Consider the following 18,534-nt stretch of genomic DNA (forward strand, 5'->3'; position numbering starts at 1 on the left):
GTGAAAGGATAAAGTGCACCCCTGATTAGGGGAAGGGAGGAGAAGCCACTGTTTAACTGATACAAGGATTTAACAACAGTTTGTACCCATCACTGAACAGGTAAAGATTTCAACCCAGCCATTTTTAATACCTCCAACATATGTCTTTCATCAATATATTAAAAGACAGTATATTCTCTCTTTATGTCACAGTCCTGTGTTTATACATAGTATATATTGCATATAATGTATAAATCAGGTATCAAAATTAGGATAATAAAAATACTTCAAAAATTATAACAAAGATTTTAAATATAATTGAAATCACATCTGTTTCCATAGAACCATTTATATATTAAGGTTTATATTAAGTGCCTGCCATGTTTTCAAAATTATACTTCCAGATCCTGAGGCACTGGGAGGATCATGATCAAAGGGGCAGTGACTGGATAGTAAGAACAAGAGAAAGTTTAAGATAAGTTAAAAGGAGACTATAAAATGTAAGTGCAATAAGCTTTCCTCTCCTCTCCCTATGTTTTCTTTTGGGGAGGTAGGGTGGGAGGATAGAAAAAGGAGAACCAGGTTAGCTGCAAACTGAAGGTCCATTGATCAATTGCTGCTTAATGGTAGATCTGTCTATGTTGAACTAATTACCAGTGTGCAACCCTTCAGGGTAAAACAGACATGACAGATTAAAAAGAGAGTAACACTAAGATGATTTCAACCCTGTCTCTCTGACATTTTGGACAATTAAGGTTCCTGGGGTGATGATGTGTGTAACAGAGAAAGTCCATGCAATGAGGAAAATTGATTTTCTAGATCTCACATACTGTAGCTTAGGTCAGAATTAATTCTTTTCATAGCAGTGAAAAGCATAAAAAAAAATCTCAGCATGTTCTGAGGAGCTGGGCTGACTTTATAAGCACAACTGGAATTTATGGCTCTCCCTTCAGGCTGGCAGCAGAAATTTCCCAACACTATTTGCAGAAAGGACAAAACATGGGACTTCTTTCTGACAAAGGCCTCCATGATTCCTGGCACCAAGGTTTTAGCATGAAAAGGGGATTTAAAACTGAAGTTTCTGGGTGTATCAGAAAGAGGACACAGTCATTTGCCACAGTGCTTGGGAGCCCCTGATGACAATCAACTCTGCCTTGAGAAATGGAAGCTAGTTCCTAAAAATGGCAGACACCCTTCCAAAAACTAAGCTCCATATGGCAAGTAAGGGCTACACATTTTGCAACTAGTATGACACTTTTCAGCTTCTCAGGAGTAAGTCCAATTACAGAAATTACAGGAGTAGTAGCAAATTCTTTTAAAATGCATTTGTCATATTTAGATAGTTTTCAATTAATTTTAATTGCTAATAAGAGTGCCAGACTGACAGGTCTGGAGACTGAAATTCTGTTTTTATAACAGGTAAATTACAGGTAGGGGCAGTACAAGTTGCACATAAACGCTGCCCTCAAATGTATCTTGCCCATGACTAAGGAAGAGAGAGACCATATAGAATCACAGGACTGGAAGGGACCTTGAGAGGTCATCTAGTTCAGTCCCCTGCACTCACAGCAGGACTAAGTATTATCTCCAGGGGTTCTCAAAACAAATTTTTGGGTGGCCTCAGAGGGCGGCCACCAACTCTTGCTGGTGGCTGCTATGACAATTTTTCTTAAAATACTGAATTAATTTTAGGAAAAACAAATAAATATGCACATATACATGTCCAAATCATTGTAATTTATTTATGTAGGGTTTTTTGCAGACTCAATAATAAAAATAATGTACAGTTGTCCCTATTCTTTACTGGGCCTAAAGAGATTAGAAAAACAAATAAGGTGCTTTGCATGTTTTGCTTTTTTTGTTTGATTTTTTTTTTGAAGACTTGCTAGCTAGTAAGTCTGCTATTGTGAAAAGTGATATTTGTATATTTGTTAATATCACTTTGCACAGCAGACTTACTCATCCTTGGCAAGCTGGAGGACAAATTAAAACCTGGATGGGGAGGTGAGTAAGGAGGCAGGAGGGCCAGGGCAATGGGGGACTGGATGGGAGCATGGAGGAGGCAGCAGGCGTCAGGGTGATGGGGGTGAGTCCGGGGCTGGAGTCTAGGGTACTACTGCACGGGTGGGGCCTGGAGGCATCAGGGGCCAGTGGTGACATGAAGGAGTGAGCCCGGGGCCAGAGCCTGAAGCCGTATGGCTGGGGGACAGAGCCTGGTGCCCACCACCCCAGGCTGAAGCCAAAGCCCAAGCCCCACCGCCCCCAGGAAGGTGGGGAACTAATATTGATTGCCTGCTCCTACAGTGTCTGTGGCTCCAGAAGGAGGCAGGGGGTGACCCCAGGGTAGGAGCCGCTGCTCTGCCCCCCCAGTCACCACCCAGGCAGCTGTGGCCGCAAGAAAAAATCCTGGTGGCCCATGAGGCCACATTTGAGAAATGCTGATCTAGACCATTCCGGACAGGTGTTTGTCTAACCTGCTCTTAAGGATCTCCAGCTATGGAGATTCCACAGCCTTCTGAGGCAATTTATCCCAGTGTTTAACCACCCTGACAGTTAGGACGTTTTTCCTAATGTCCAACCTAAACCTCCCTTGCTGCAATTTAAGCTCATTGCTTCTTGTCCTAGCCTCAGAGGTTAAGAAAAACAATTTTTCTCCCTCCTCCTTGTAAAAACCTTTTATGTACTTAAACTTATCTCCCCTCTGTTTTCTCTTTTGCGGACTAAACAGAGGGGGAATAGGTAAGTTCAGTTTTCATGTCCTTTTTCCTCATCTCTCTGCTGACACTGCTAATAAGGAGGCCAATTAGCATAAATGTTGATATATGTGTCTGCATCACAGAAGCTAGCAAAGAACTGGACTGAAACCAAATAGCTCTCATATAATAAATAATTTTGCTTATTCCTGACCATGGTCATATCTGAATTTTCAACAGAAATAAAATGCTCTATATATCCTATTACATATCATGAGCCATCATCCTGCTCCCCTACCTCAGCTTTATTGAACTTAAAACAGAACTTTGGTGGTACCCATTTAATTTCTAATGGCACAGAGGGCTGTTTCAGCTAAGAAAGGTTTGAAATAAATTAAAATGTATACCAATTTTTAGCAATAACCCACTTTCAAAGAAGGCACATACTCCTGTTCCAACCAGAAACAGCTTTTTTCCACTTCTGAAATTTTTCCCCACACAAGAAAAGAAAAATCTAGTCATACTGCAAATCAACAGTTTCAAACTAGCAGGAGTCAAATTAATGCTGACAATATGGCACACGTAGTTAATGACAAAAAATCCCAAACTGAATTTCAGAAATTGGCCAATTAAAAGCTACTAAAAAATCTTCCCCACAGAAGTGGTTGCAATAGAAGTCCAATTAAAATTTATATTATATATAATCACCAACTAGCCTTGTCCCAAAGACTGAAACCATTAGCCTTGCAGTATGCCTTTACAGTAAGTCACACAAAACGCAGTAAGACCAGAACAGGGCATGTGGGTAAGTATGACCACAATAAGCAGCAAAGGGGACAAAGAGGAAGATTTTTTTTTTTCTATCAACAGCACTGTTTCTGTTGGATATTGTTCAAGTTGAAAGTAAACAGTTGTTCTCTAACTATAGATAAGTCACAGCACAGAACTACCTAAGATTATAAGGATGAGAAAGTTTCTTTTCTTTTTCTATATAAAGGGTAGTCTGGAAAGTGCTATGCATTTATTTTCATTATGTGTAAACCTGGACAAAGCGCTTTTTAGAAGAAGCGATTCAACTTGCTAGTCCAGCAGAACCATGATTTTTTTTTTTTAAATAAATCCCTAATTTAGGACCTTAATTTACTCAAATTCTTTAGCATTCCTATGCCTTGGAGTAGGATATTACATGGCTCCCCTATATTATGAGAATTTAGGTTGTCTCTCCATTTTCTAGATATTAGAAACAGTTGTTCTCCTTCACACCCCAGCTTGATTTGCTTCATCCTACAGTAAAATGATAATACAGGGTCTACTGTGTTTCTACAGGAGTCACTAATGCAGTGGTTCTTAACCTGTGGCCCAATCAGTAGCATGAAAAATATTTTCTCTTAGCTTTCATTTATCATAATCTTAAGTATTACATGTTACAATAGGTAAAAAAAAAAATAAAAAATCAAATACGATCTTTACTTTGCCAGTGTCCTTTTAAGAAAATTCATGGAAAAGGGCAACGAGAGGTACTAAAATCATTGGGCTAAATTCTCTAGGATGGCTCATTTAAAATTAACTCCTCCTACTCCTTTCAATTCCTACTGTTCTTCACTGCTGAAGCAGCATTTAGAACTTATTTCTAACACATTCACTGACAGGTGCTAAATTTGTAGCCTGTAAGAAATCCCTTTTTTGTGAAATGTGATGATAGGATCAACTTGCCGCAATCAGGCAGTGACTAATATACTAAGTCCATAGGGCGAACTAAGTAATTTCTAAGATGTGTTGGGAGAGAACAAGACTTCCTGACACACTTCCTCTTGGTGAAGGAATCTGATGGAAGATTCCACTGCACTGATACATGTATATTAACAATTTTATCTTAATTTGCATATGCCGACCAAATGGTACATTCAGTTCTGGAAAGGACGGGAAAAAACAGACTCAAATGTTCATGACTCCTGCCAAGTGCCAAGGCCAGGAATAATGTGAAATGTGATGGAAATCCAGTACAGGAGAGATATACAAATATTTAAGACACACGCACACATGCAAACAAACAGCATGTCAGCTGTACCTATTTGCCTTTCATGGGGCCATTCTATTTCCTTTGCAGTTGCTATAATAATATTTTTCCCATGTACCAGTAGCAGGCTATGCATTTTGATATCAGTTATCATGAAGTGACTTTGGGGACCAGAATGTTTAAGAACTTTTCCCTTACCTAGCACTATGAAAGGGGAAGGAGGAGACTTGCAAAAGTGCAAAATAAGAAATAAACCCCAAACTCTCCAGATCAGTACAAGTATATGACAGTCAATTTAGAAGTATGCTAAAACCAGCACAATCCCAGTTCTTGTCCTAATAAGGATGCAGTCAATTTGGACAGAAAGAGAGAAGGTGATCAAATAATTGCTTGGGTGATAGTGCATGTATAAATACCTGTAGTGTATTTGTGCCTACTCCTCTGAATTATCAGTATTCTCCTCTTTGTAAAAGGCTACATCATCGCCAGCAGGCCCATGATGGTATGACAACAAACACACACTCTCCGTAAGTGTAAGATATAAAGCAACACTTACTGAAGATGGCATTATTTAAAGGCTCTGCTTGACCAACTATAGTCCCAGCTGCTGTAAAAGGTCATGCAGACTCCAAGCCTCGCTCTTTCAAAATTTCTGTTCACAGCTCACTTCAGGGGGCAGAGGCAGGATACTTCTTGCTGAACTAAGCAGTAAGAAATTTCCTTAATGCCCCAAGTGCAAAAAAAATTCAATCAACAGGAGAACATTTCCTTTTTCTACCTTAGCAATGAATCTCAATTGATTCCTTTTATAGATGTGTCAAGTCATTGGTTCTTGTTTTATCACACGGCTTATAAACACAGGTTCACTATAGCATCCTTGAAGAGCACTGGTAGTCACACTGGTTATGTCCTTGGGAAGAAGCACCTTGGAAGAGCTGTGTTTCAACATCATGTGACTTTTAGAACTCAGAGCCATGTGTCCCCCAGGGATTAAAGTCACATTATTGCTAGGTGTCACATGGTTGCTGGCAGGTACAATAGATTTCTTAGGAAGTAATGACATTTTGTTTTGTTCTAAAATGACATGTTTTATGGAAGAAGTGGAAGCATCAGATACTGGTTCTTTTACCACTTCATTTGGAATAGTGTTATAGAGATAATTGGGAGTGTTACTCTCCATTATATCCGACCAGGCCCTGTAGCGAATTTCTGCAGCTCCCCAGTAATGTCTAATAGCAGACTCAGAGCGATGGCCTGTCACTGCCATGATCTCTCTGGGCCCCAATCCTGCTTCACATAGTAATTGGATGGTGGTAGTTCTGAGAGAGTGATTGGTATATCGTTGGGACAGCCTGGCTGCCACACTTATCCTGGGCATCATTGTACCCAAGTAGTTCACTCCCATAGGTTCTCGTTTGTACCAGACAGGCTGCTCTCGCATCTGCTCTGTCGTTAGTTTTAACGGATGCAAGTAAAACGCAGGGGGTTCAGGTGGCAACTTAGACAAATAAAGCTCCAAGGAAAAAACAGGACAGTTTGGGTCTCCTGGCATATCGTACATTTTACCCATTTTATGGGGGTCTTCTGCATTTCTCCCTTTGCCAGGATATCTAAACATAGCATAACGTCGCCCATTCTTGTCCTTCTCAACAACAAAGGCATCTGGAGCCAAGTCTCTTAAGATTTCCCTCCCTCGTTTGGAAAAATGCAATTGCAAATCAAACCACACCTTGTTGACCAGTGCCAGAGGACTATGTAACCCCAGCACCCCAGACAGCTTAATCTTACGTAAGTCTTCAGCTGCTATGGGAGGGTGGTGGTGAGTTTCATCCTTCCCCTGCATGCGCAGCATCTTCAACACACTCACAAACACCATGTTAGCACTGGAAAACTCTTTGTCCTTCATTAGGCAAATCTGACGATTATAGGGTAGCATTTTGAGATGCCGGTTCAAGCCAGCACGCATGGACTTATAACTTGCCACACTGTAGGTATTTCCATCATGGTTCCTTATTGTGTAATAAAACTCTCTTAAAATATCATTGAGTTCAGTTACTGGCACCAATTCAAAGCTAGGATCCTTGCCATTTTTAGCCAGCCACTGCTTTAGTAGATTAGCAGCCCAGCCAGTCTGCTTGTGGGTGTTTTTGATGCTCTTAGCATCCTCTTCCTCCTCCTCCAAGCCAAACAGGACATCCTCAGGGAAGTTAAAATTCGTCTGTGTTGCTTCTACTGGCTCTTTACTGTCTGATGAAGTCTCTTCCTGTTTCAACTGGTTTTCGAAACAATTGATCAAAGTTGTACCATCAAATATGCCACAGGTATACGGCACACTGCGAACTACTTTTTGTTCTGAGAGCTGTGAAGTGCGGAGTAATACATAATATTTTGGATTTTACATAACAAAAAGCAGGTGGCATTAACTGGATTTTTTTAAAATGACATGGCATGTCTTAAGATCATACCTCTCTAGCCAAATTTTTTAAAATTTTTAGATCATTAGTAACCATGGCATTACACATGCTTTAATTCATTTCACTGAAAGCAGCCCTTGAAACATATAATGTAACAAAAAGCTGAAAACCGGAAAAGCGTAGCGCCTTTTCCTTTTGTGCTACACACCCACCATTTAGATGGACCACTATCACCACCAACAGGGGTTGTTTCTGCAAAATCTTTGCCGGCTTTCAGATTTTGCCAAACATCAAATATTCTTAAATATATATCTTAAGATGACATTAACAACTGAGATTTGAATCCATAAACCTGTCAATTTTTTCTGTATTCCAGAGATTAAATATATATATACCTATCAAGTATGAATCACATTTTTGTAGCTATAATCCACAGGTATCTAAGAAAAATTAAGTACCAAGCTACCATTTTTAGAAACTCAATGTCAATACATCATTTACAGATGGCAGTGATTGGTCATTCTAAAATATTTGTCAGCTATGCCAAATCACTACTGCTATTATGTTTGGGGGGAAAACACCAGCCCAGAAGGTTTTTCTCCTGACCTACAGATTGAACACTATCTTGAAATACCATTAAACAGGGGCAAGTCACACAATAAAAGTTACTGTCCTCATTTTCCTCTCACAGTTTATATACTAGTTAAACTCCACTGACTTCAGTAGAATTACTTCTCATTAATACCATACTTTGTGGGAGGGGATTTAATTTTAAAATACAATATTTAATTTTTAAATGATTTAATTTTACCATTTCACTTCAATGCAAGTTCAAAAGAGGTCCCAAGACATGAGGAGTTGGGAGAACAGCAGATTCTTCTTTATCGTCTAGTGGGCATTTCTACAAGAGGGACTTTGTGGTGTGGTACACAGAACTGAAATATTCGATACCCAGTTCATATATTCCCATCTGACAGTCCTTTGGCATAGTGAGGCAAGGAGAAGTTTGCAGTAATTTCACAGGTTTGCGACTTTCAAATAAAGTTCAGAAGCTGTAGACAAACCTGGGTTGTGTTCTTTTGTATCAAACATGTTTTTAGTGTTCTTTGAAAGAAAGGAATTAACTCGTCTATTTACATAAAGTTGTTGGTCCTAATTATACTGGGAATCTTTGCAAATATTACCAAGAGTTCATGTTTCCAGTAACACTATGGGTCAGAAGAAAAAACAAACAAACAAACGAACAAAACAAAACAAAACCAAGGATTGAATGCTACAAAGGAAAACCAGAAAGGAAAGAAACAAGGAATTTAAGTTGTTTGGTTGCAGGATGGGAGAGACAGGTGAAGAACTATGCTCCTGTGGATTATAACTTCAGAATGTTACAAGCATAAACCACAACCTACCTGTGCTGTGCTCTCAGTTGGTCTCTTATTTGTTGAAGCATCAGTTGGTGGTCTGTTTGTCTGGCTCTCTGGGGGGGTCAAGAAATTGTTCATTTGCAATATCTAATCAGTGTCACACATACAATGATAAAAAATACACTTGGTGGAAATGTTAATGATTCAAAATTAAAAGCTTTATACCCAGCAACTCTGAATTACTGACTTAAACTAGTCCACAGTAATTATGCTCTACCCTGTAACAGCATTTTTCAGATGTAGCTCTCAAAGTGCTTTACAAAATGTAGATGGGATGGCAGATATAAAATCATAGGTACTTTCCAGTCCATTAATAATGCCACACATTTTCTTTCTCAGAGGTCTCAGTGTTCTAAATGTATATTTGGAATACCTCATTAGCAATCTCCACGACAAAAATCCCCCAAATCCTTCTTTATTCTGTATTTACACAGACAGACAAAGTAAAAAATAAAGATATGTATTCACATTTTTTAGTGCAAACTGACTCTGAACACAGATACAATGACTATGCACAGAAACGTTTAGTTTGAAAGGACTGCTCTCTGAACAGACACTGCATCTTTACTAGGGAGATCCTGGAGGCTTCATTTTATACATGTTAAAGGGGTTGGGGAATATATTCCCGACACACAATGCAAACTCCCAGTGGTCCTTGCTCGTTAGAGTGGGAAAACTCCTACTCCGAAGTGCTAAGCAAAGCAAGATTACAGTTAGTTATGGGTTCTGATCTAAAAGTTGAATACGGTATAAACAAGTGTCAGCTTGATGAGTAAAGCAGTTTGAATGTGTAATTTCAGACAAAAAGGTGAAATAAAACCAGTTCTGGTGCCAAGCTCTGCTTGCATTTACCTTACCATGCAATGGTATAATTTTTTTATAGTTGATTTTAGCTATTAAATAGATGGCTATATCAAGTACCTATATGGGGAGCAAATATTTGATAATGAGCTTTTCAGTCAAGCAGACAAAGGTATAACAAGATCCAATCAATGGCTGGAAGCTGAAACTAGACAAATTCAGACTGGAAATATGGCATACATTTTTAACAGGGAGGGCAGTTAAGTATTGGAACAAATCACCAAGGGTTGTGGTAGATTCTTCATCCCTGGCAATTTTTAAATTAAGATTGGATGCTTTGCTAAATGACATGTTCTAGTTCAAACGGGAATTATTCTGGGGAAGTTGTATGGCCTGTGTTATACAGGAGGGTTCATACATGATCACAGTAGTCCCCTTCTGGCCTTAGAATCTATGAATATGCAGTACTGCTTCTCTGTCACTGGGATACCCATTCAGCCTGAAACACTGAGGACTAGTCCCAAAAATACTCAAGACTGCTCCACCTGACATATGGCAACTGAATCTAGAAATGCAGAGAAGCAGCAGCAGCATTACCAAATGGCTGAAGATGGTAGGAAAGCACTTCAATTGCTTACCGTAGTATCATTTTTAAACATTCATTGCGCTTGAAGGCTCTGCTTTAACAAAATTGATACATTTTGCTTTGACACTAGTTTAGCATTCATTTGTTCACTTTGCTTATTTGGTTGTTTATGTTTATTCTGCTGTATTGTGAAATGTGTGCAACAATATTGTAATGCCACCGGTATAGTATTTACTTTCCTTGTAATGTGCCTTTACTCTGTAAAGCAGTATTTCTTAAACTGGGGATCCCAACCCAAAAGGGAATCGCAAGGCTATTGTATGGGGTCACAAGATCCCAAAAAAATACTGCCAAGGGGTGGGGGAGCAGGAGCGGAAGGAGAGTACAGCAGCCGCTACTCTCCAGCCACCCAGCTCTAAAGGCAGCGCTGCCGCCAGCAGCAGTGCAGAAGTAAGGATGGCAATACCATAAGTATGCTCCTACGAGCGTGTACTGTAATTGCTATCACTTTTGGGGGATAGCAATCACAGCCTGAAATATTTTCAAATGGAAAGCCCAGAAAAAAAAGTTTGAGAATCCCTGCGGTAATGCAGTCATTTTGGAAGGCTGCATTAAAAATAAATACATAACTAATAGTAGACTGGGAGTTTCTGGCATCAAGTGGTTTAAACCCAATTCTAAACAAAGAAAACTTTAGCAGGCAAAAGTGCGTGTGTCATTTATTGTTAGAAGAAATTCAGAAATGTCCAACAGAAACCTAAAAACCAGACACTTTTTTGGTCTAAGCAGTTTTGACAGGTTTTAGTCTAGAGAAGTTGTCTCAGTAAACCATTCTTAGCAAATAAAATTCCTATATGAATAAACTCCACTTCTAGCCTGTTAAAAAGCTTCATGTTCCCCTTGCACATCTATTCTCTCTTCCACTCCCAAAATTAATTTTCAAGCATAGCTTACCAACTCGAGGTGCTGTGACGGTGCTTGGTTCGGTGGGAGCTGGACTGCTGAATGCAGAGAGTGGGATCTTCATCTGTATGGGACCCCGATTGCTGGTAGGATTATACAGTCCTGAAGTAGCCACTGTGGTCAAAGTAGTCCTTGTGGCTGGGGCAACAGGATGTGCTGTAGAAACAGCCTGTACTGCCAGTGTTGTCCCTATTGACCCAGCACTGGCTGGAGAGTTCCTCTGAATACCAGGGCTGGACACAGAAGGGCTGTTATTTGGTTTAGCTGGGTTAGTAGACGCCAGAGACACTGGAGTTTTGGCAAGGCTACCAACAGTAGAAGGGCTTTGTACTGATATAAATTCAACATTGCCTGACTGCTGGTTGGTGACCAAAGTCCCTGTGTGGCCTTGCAGGAGCTGAGGCTGGGAGGATACTGCAACTGGAACATGCAAAATTACTGGCAAAGACTGTAGTGAGACAGACATGGGCTGAGTGTTGCTACTGGGCATCTGTGTGGTGCCAACTACTGTAGCTGTGTTGGCTGTAGGGAGAACTGATGTTGTCAAGGAGCTGGAAGTCACAGGAGTCTGAGGTTTGGGATGTCCACTGACCACTGTCTGAGGAGCAGCAAGACTTGGAGTAGACACTACAGAAAGGACAAAAATATTTCTAAGTTTATGTACCAAATGAGCAATTTCACATCAATACAACAGCATAAAAATGGGAAAACACAATATTAGATTAATAATTTCACCAGGGGAGCCAGACAGTATGTAACTTTTAAAAAAATATTATTTATATTTTCTATTACAATCATGCCCAAAGCTCCAATCAGTATATGATCCCCATTGTGTTAGGTGCTGTACAAATATATAGGAAGATATAACCTCTACCCTGAAGAAATAAATAGATGGCATTTTTTAGTGTCAAAATTATACACATACATGATTGATGCAGGGAAGTGTTATAATCTTGAACTCATATTTTCAAGAAAGTGTTAGTAGGCAAGTTTTATCCATCACTTAAAACACTGCAAAGATAAAATGCAGTAAGAATTGTAAAAATTCAGTTTATGGAAACAATACTACAACCTGTTATTGAGAAATTACAAAGGCACAATTATAAGAGACCAAGGCCCCAGTTCTATAACTTGCTATGCACAGGCAGACCCCTGCAGATATATACAGTCCTCCTGAGGTCAAAGGGGATGACATCTGACTACGTGCAACAAAACTGCTGGATCAGGGCCAAAGTTAGGCAACTGCCTATATAGTAAGTATGTAGTTAATCTGGCCAACACTTGTTAGTAGAAAATGATTCTGTAGAAAAAAGACTTGATGTTCACAATTTTCAGGAATGCAGTCTTTGTTTCAACAAAGTGTCAAATGTAAAGTGCATTTTTGAAGACCAGGCGAAGCTTCTTACCTGCATTCATGGGGGGTTGAAAAGGTGTTGATGTACTCTCTCCTATGTTTCTCTTGGACTCCAGCATCTGTCTCACTGTGCTGGCATTTCTATGGAATAAAGGTTTATGTTAGCATCTCCCAGTGAGTGCTTCTGAGGTGTACCAACAAGCAGTACAGGAGTCTAGAGAAAGCAGTAGTTTTAAAAAAAATTATCTAAACTATTTGTACTTATGTCATTTTCAATATCCACCTATTACTAAATACTTTTTTCCTGTAAATTAATCCATGATGTCATCTCTACCACAGTACTGCCAACTTCATTCAGTACTTTTAATGCACTTGTACACAATCTACCTTTCCCGATAAAAATATCTAACATTTTTTTAAAAGGTAATTTTAACTCCTTTTTAAAAAAGTATTACTACTAGCTACTCAATATTTGGCACTACCTTAACAAAGTTTACATTTCCTGTAGTAAATATATGATTTTCGTAACATGAAAAGAACAGGCATGCGTTCACAGCTGAACAGCAAAGAAAGAAATGAAAGGGCATTATAAATGGGTAAAATGCAAGAATATTAAACTAGCACAAACTCAGGATATTCACTGAATTATATGCAGCAAAATCTCTTACTGGACTTGTTCTAAGCACAACTCAGTATTCAAATTATAAATTCCTACTCCAGTAAACTTGAAAATGACACACAGCTGCATTCTTAGTCCTCACCTATAGGTTAGGTTGCTGATGCTGCCTGTATCACTCACTGCTTTCCCTGGAGACAGAGGTGGGTTTGGAGGATTCTACAAAGAAATAAATCAACTTGAAATCTACCGCTTTATATTAAACCCTGTATTTTTTCATTTTTGTCCAACATGCACTTTCTACTGCCATAGACTCAGGACATAAGAACTTGAGATGTTTTAGGAGCTCCAAGAGCTCATTCAATGGAGAATACTGTCCCCTCCTATTTGGCATATCTTAATCCCAGCTTCCAGCTGTTCAGTAGGGGGAAATCAAGGTCTCTTGAACTCATTTGGACTTTTAGTTTCCATCTTTTTCCTTGGTAACTTATTACAAATACATTTTCTGGACTCAAGGAAATAGTTCTTCCCTGTTTACTCTTAATTTCTTTAAATTTTCCCCCAAAACGTGACGAGAAAGGAGATATTCGTCTGGATCTACTCACTTGCTTTCCCCACCGAAGCCCTGTATCATGGCCATCTATCTGTCTTGCGGAGGAAGGTGGGCATGGCTCCCTCCAGAGTCCTTCAAACTCTGTTCCAAGGTTAAAGAGGAAGGCTGGATCCAGAGCCTCTGAAGGCGAGCCTGTCCTACGATCTGAGAGAACTGCATCTAATTTCTTAATTTTTATGTAGGAACTTCAAACTTGATTCTCATTTACAACAAGGTCCCTTTACACTGTTCTAAATTACACTTAAGACTTGTCTATGCAGTGTGGCAATGCACACTAGAGGGTTGTGAATTTTAAAGCACACCACTATGTTGCGCACTAACTGTCCTACATAGATACTGCTGCTAGTGGATACTAAAAGTTCCTTTGTGCATGCTAAACTCTTTATAATTTAAACCCCTCTAGTGCACATTGCCACACCCTATAGACCAATTACACTCATTTCAATGCACCTTTATGCTGTTAGAGTGTGTAAAGAGGCCTTAATGAAAATTGGAATAAAGTCCTTGAACTTTCATGAAAAGATGGAAACACTAGGCTTATTGAAAAGGAGTACTTGTGGCACCTTAGCGACTAACCAATTTATTTGAGCATAAGCTTTTGTGAGCTACAGCTCACTTCATCGGATGCATTCAGTGGAGGAGATTTATATACACAAAGAACATGAAAAAATGGGTATTATCATAGACACTATAAGGAGAGTGATCACTTAGATGAGGTTTCTCTCCCCCCCCGCTGGTAGTAGCTCATCTTAAGTGATCACTCTCCTTGCAGCGTGTATGAAAATACCCATTGTTTCATGTTCTGTGTGTATATAAATCTCCTCACTGTATTTTCCACTGAATGCATCCGATGAAGTGAGCTGTAGCTCACGAAAGCTTATGCTCAAATAAATTGGTTAGTCTCTAAGGTGCCACAATTACTCCTTTTCTTTTTGCGAATACAGACTAACACGGCTGCTACTCTGAAACTAGGCTTATTGTAGTCTCTAACATTACCACCTGCTAACCAACTCTTCTGAAATTATTTGTCTCATACCGAGCATCAGACCAAACTAACTAAGGCAACACCCGCTTGCACTTTCTGCATTTAGCAGAGGGTAGACATTTTCTCCATAACAGGGGAAACTGTTTAACTGTATTTCTACTGCGTTCTTTTCATACTGAAAGGTGTATTTCCACAGGTTATTACTCAGACTAGTTTTGAGCAAAAACTAACAAAGAATCTACAATTTTCGTCCTTACTTCCTGTTTTTTCTTCAGGTCCTCTTTGGCTGCTCCAAAACGTTTCGTCAATCTAGCAATTTTAGCCTAGGGGGGAGGGGAAGGAATAGGAACAGGACACACACACAAAAATTAGACCAATTGAAGATACACATTGAGATAAGTTAAATGCAATTTTAGACAAAATAGTCTTTCCCATGAAACGTGGTACAACCTGCAACTACTACTCTACAGCAAGGGAAGCAAGTGTGTGTGAGAGAGAATGTGAGTTCAAGAGAGGGAGGGAGTCTCAAACTTTTTAAAGAGATAGTCTGGACCATCTTCTGTCTAGAAATTACACATGCCACCCTCCCTTCCCAGTGGTGATCAGGCAATATCCCTGCAGCAACTACTTACCTGGAAAAGTAACATTAAGAAAATATTTATAACTATTTTAATGTCTCATGGATTATCATTTGGGAAAAAATTAATCATACTCTCTCTTTCTGCTCTTCACTTCATCTCCTTTTCCTATCTATTCTGCCCTCTCTCACTTATCCTCTAGCTGAGTTTCTTTGGCACCTGATCCTTTTTCCCCCCTGCATATACTGTCCAGATGCCAGGTTCTTTTATCTTCTGGAATACTTTCCAGACATCTCTTATTCCTACTCTGGACATTTTGCCTAGAACCCATTCCCTTTGCTTTTCTTCATTCATTGATAGATCCTGATCCTCTCCAGATGGTAGTTTCCATAACTGGCTACTTCTGGTGGCACCAGTAATGCTCCTCTCTTCCTACAAAGCAGTAGACCTTTGTATAGGCAGCTGGACTGCCTCCTCCTCATTTCCAGTTTATTTTAGAGACACCCGGGCTCTTCTTTGCAATGAAACAGCTGTATGAAGAACTGGAAGCAAGGAGCCATCCCCATGAGACCTGCTGGTTCTCCATAGACAGTGAGCTTCACAGACAATGATTTGGGAAACTCTGATCTAAAAAACCTGGCTCACTCAAACTCCCCACCTTTTACCTACTTTTACAAGGTGACAAGAAAGGCTGCAATCTGTATGACATATATTAATTATATGTGCTGTAGAAGCACCTAAGGGCCTCAATCATGGATTAGATTTCTATTGTGCTAGGCTTTTTACAAACACACAAAGAGATTGTCCTTGCCCTTATGAACTTAAAATGTAAGTATGGTAACATCAAAAAAAATTCACAGGTCACATGCATTTTCAATTTATTTGACAGCTATACTACATAGGTTGGTGCCTCAATACTGTGATGATGGGTGTACTGAAAATGCCCTAGGTACCATAGATCGATCAGTCTGTGCAAGGCTCATGTCAAGCGCTCTAATGAACATGTGTTCGGTAGCCTCAAGTTTGGAAAATTCCACACTTTCTGCAAGAAGACTGGGGCAGCTCAAAAAAAAATGAGCACAGCAACACCACACCTTTGTTTAATACAGGAAGCATTCATATCCCTATCACAGTAGAATTCTTCAGTCTGCCTGGGAACCGGACATGAACTAGTGTCTACTGGTGTTTCTTCATTTAAATATTCTTCCAACAGCAGCCTTCCTTCCCCCTCCCCCTTTTTAAAATAGGTTCATTTCTACTCTAAGCGACCACAAATGAGACATATTTCCATGCAGGTTGTTTATTTGAAGAATATCTAAAAAAGTGGCAGAGCAGAGTAGAAAAGTGATTTACTAATGGCTAAATCATTAACTTATCAAAAGGACGGGTTTATTTTCTTCATAGTGAATTGCTTGCTCCTACCATCTGACCAGTGACTTGCTTCCAGGAGTATTCCACCTTCTCCGACAGCAAAAATAATGGATTGTTGTTTTTTGTTTAAGGAATCAATTGACTTCCATTAGTAGCAGCCAGATGGGGTCTATTGCTAGAGAGAAGCTAGTTTTTAAACAACGCCATACTGTGCCATGTAAAACACATAAGTACCTGTAGTTCAGTAAGCACAGTTTTATGCCTCTTGCTACATTCTATCTTCTCTACTCGTGTTTTCAGATCTGCCAAAGTCTTGTCAAATACAGCACACTGCAGGGCACTGAGTTTCTCCTCTAACAACCTCTGGACGACCTAGAAAAATATGCAAACATATTACCAGTACTTGGGAGGCTGCCAATGTTTTTATGCACAGCACACATTCAAGCATCTTGTCACATACAAAGACTGATGTTGTCATTCTGTCGATCAAATAACCATCTGATCATCAGTACCATGATATTTAAGTATTTTTGTAGATGCAGAGTTAGAAAAAAGAATTCCTCATCTTGAGTTTTAATAGATGTAGATGGACTCTCTGCCAGTCGCTGAACAAATCCATTTCTCTATGGTATGATAAATATGTATAATCCTACCAAAGCAGTTTTTATAAGATCCTTAACAATGGTGTGAAAGGCACTGTGGTAAAGTTTTGTGTAAATGGACCTTTCCCTGACCGTATTTCTGTCACCATAGATGCTGACATTTTAAAACCGGAATTCAAGAAATTCAGTGGAAGGAACATGCCTAACACATTTCTTCCAGACACAGTTTTCCCTCCAACACAACTGCCCCATGCTCCCATCTGTGGAAAGAGAAGTTGTACAGTAACTAAAGTGAGATGTGTGGCCCTTATCTGTATTTCACTGTGTGTGCACATGGACCCATGCACATGAAACTGGAAAATTTTTGCAAGCAGTGTCCATTGGTCCATGCCTGCACCTTTCTCCACATACTCCAAACTGAGGGCATAAGGGGTAGACTGACCACCTCTCCAATTTCTTCTCTATCACGAATCACACATAAAGATCTGAAACAGAGGGGAAGGAGTGGAATACAGATAGTGCCCACATCTCAAAAAACGCCAGTTACTGTACCAGGTAAGTAATTCATCTTTCTTCTTTGAGTGTATTCCTCTTCAAGTGTATACACTATGTTTATTCCATGGTAGGTGACTGACTAGCAATATTCATTAAGGAGGAGGAGGGTGCAAGGACCTCTGTGGTGTCTATGACTGGAGGACTGCTGTGTTGAAAGCTGCGTTGGGTGAATAAACTAGTACGAGAGCGTACTGATTCAGGAAGCTATGGAGTGAGCCCCATTTTGCTGCTGTGGCAAATTGCCGGCACTACTTTGATAGGTTTCGCGCTCTCTCTTCTTGGGGAGGGTTCAGGGCACCGTTTCTCACCCCTGAACTGGGGTATTAACTGCCCCACTAGTGTCCTAGAGGAGGGGAGAGGAAAGGGACCCGGGCCCACCCTCTACTCTGGGTCCTAGCCCAGGGGCCCTAGGGATAGCAGTAAACCGCTTGAACTAGCGGTTCCTTCCCCTGTGCTACTTCCCTCACCTGCCCTTCAACTTGTGGGACTTCCTGCCCTCCCTCTGCACAAACCAGGTGTCCCTTTATCTAGGGTCTTGGTCTTCTTAGTCCACCGCAGCACTTCTCCAAACTCTCCTCTGCTTCCCTCCAAACTGCTCTCTGCTCCAACACCAATCCACTCTGCTTCAACTCCTTCTCTTGTCTTATTGAAGCAGAGGGGTTTTATCAGGTGACTGGCTTCAGGTGCTCCAATTAATCTATAGCAAACTTTCTTCCCTCTACAGGGAATAAGGCTCTCTTCTAACACTCTCCTGCTGCCCTCTGGCCGTGCTGTATCACACTGCTTTACATATTTTGAGGAGATGAAAATTCTCAAAGTGAGGGTACCAGTGTGGCCTTGGCCCTACTCGAATGGGCCCTCACCCCTCATGGAGAAGAGGTGTTTCTCAATTTGTGACACAGCAAAATGCAGCTTGAAATCCATTTTTAAGTCTCTGGGAAGAGATAACTTCCCCTCTCATCTGCTCAGCAGAGAATATAAAGAAT

General features: G+C 40.1%; 1 protein-coding gene across 8 annotated transcripts in view; it reads right to left on the minus strand.

Moving 5' to 3' along the window:
* ATF7IP (activating transcription factor 7 interacting protein) overlaps nucleotides 1-18,534 on the minus strand; it is a 168,292-nt gene that overhangs the window by 49,725 nt on the left and 100,033 nt on the right. For all 8 annotated transcript variants that reach the window (XM_084634324.1, XM_084634326.1, XM_084634327.1 and 5 more), the window contains exons 5-10: nucleotides 16,626-16,763; nucleotides 14,700-14,765; nucleotides 12,990-13,063; nucleotides 12,281-12,369; nucleotides 10,866-11,501; nucleotides 8,510-8,577 (exon numbers count right to left, since the gene is read on the minus strand). In XM_084634324.1, coding sequence (XP_084490450.1) covers nucleotides 8,510-8,577; nucleotides 10,866-11,501; nucleotides 12,281-12,369; nucleotides 12,990-13,063; nucleotides 14,700-14,765; nucleotides 16,626-16,763 — 1,071 coding nt within the window. The remainder of the gene's footprint in view (nucleotides 1-8,509; nucleotides 8,578-10,865; nucleotides 11,502-12,280; nucleotides 12,370-12,989; nucleotides 13,064-14,699; nucleotides 14,766-16,625; nucleotides 16,764-18,534) is intronic.

This window comes from Lepidochelys olivacea, assembly GCF_965140295.1.
Source record: "Lepidochelys olivacea isolate rLepOli2 genome assembly, chromosome: 1".
NCBI lineage: Eukaryota > Metazoa > Chordata > Testudines > Cheloniidae > Lepidochelys > Lepidochelys olivacea.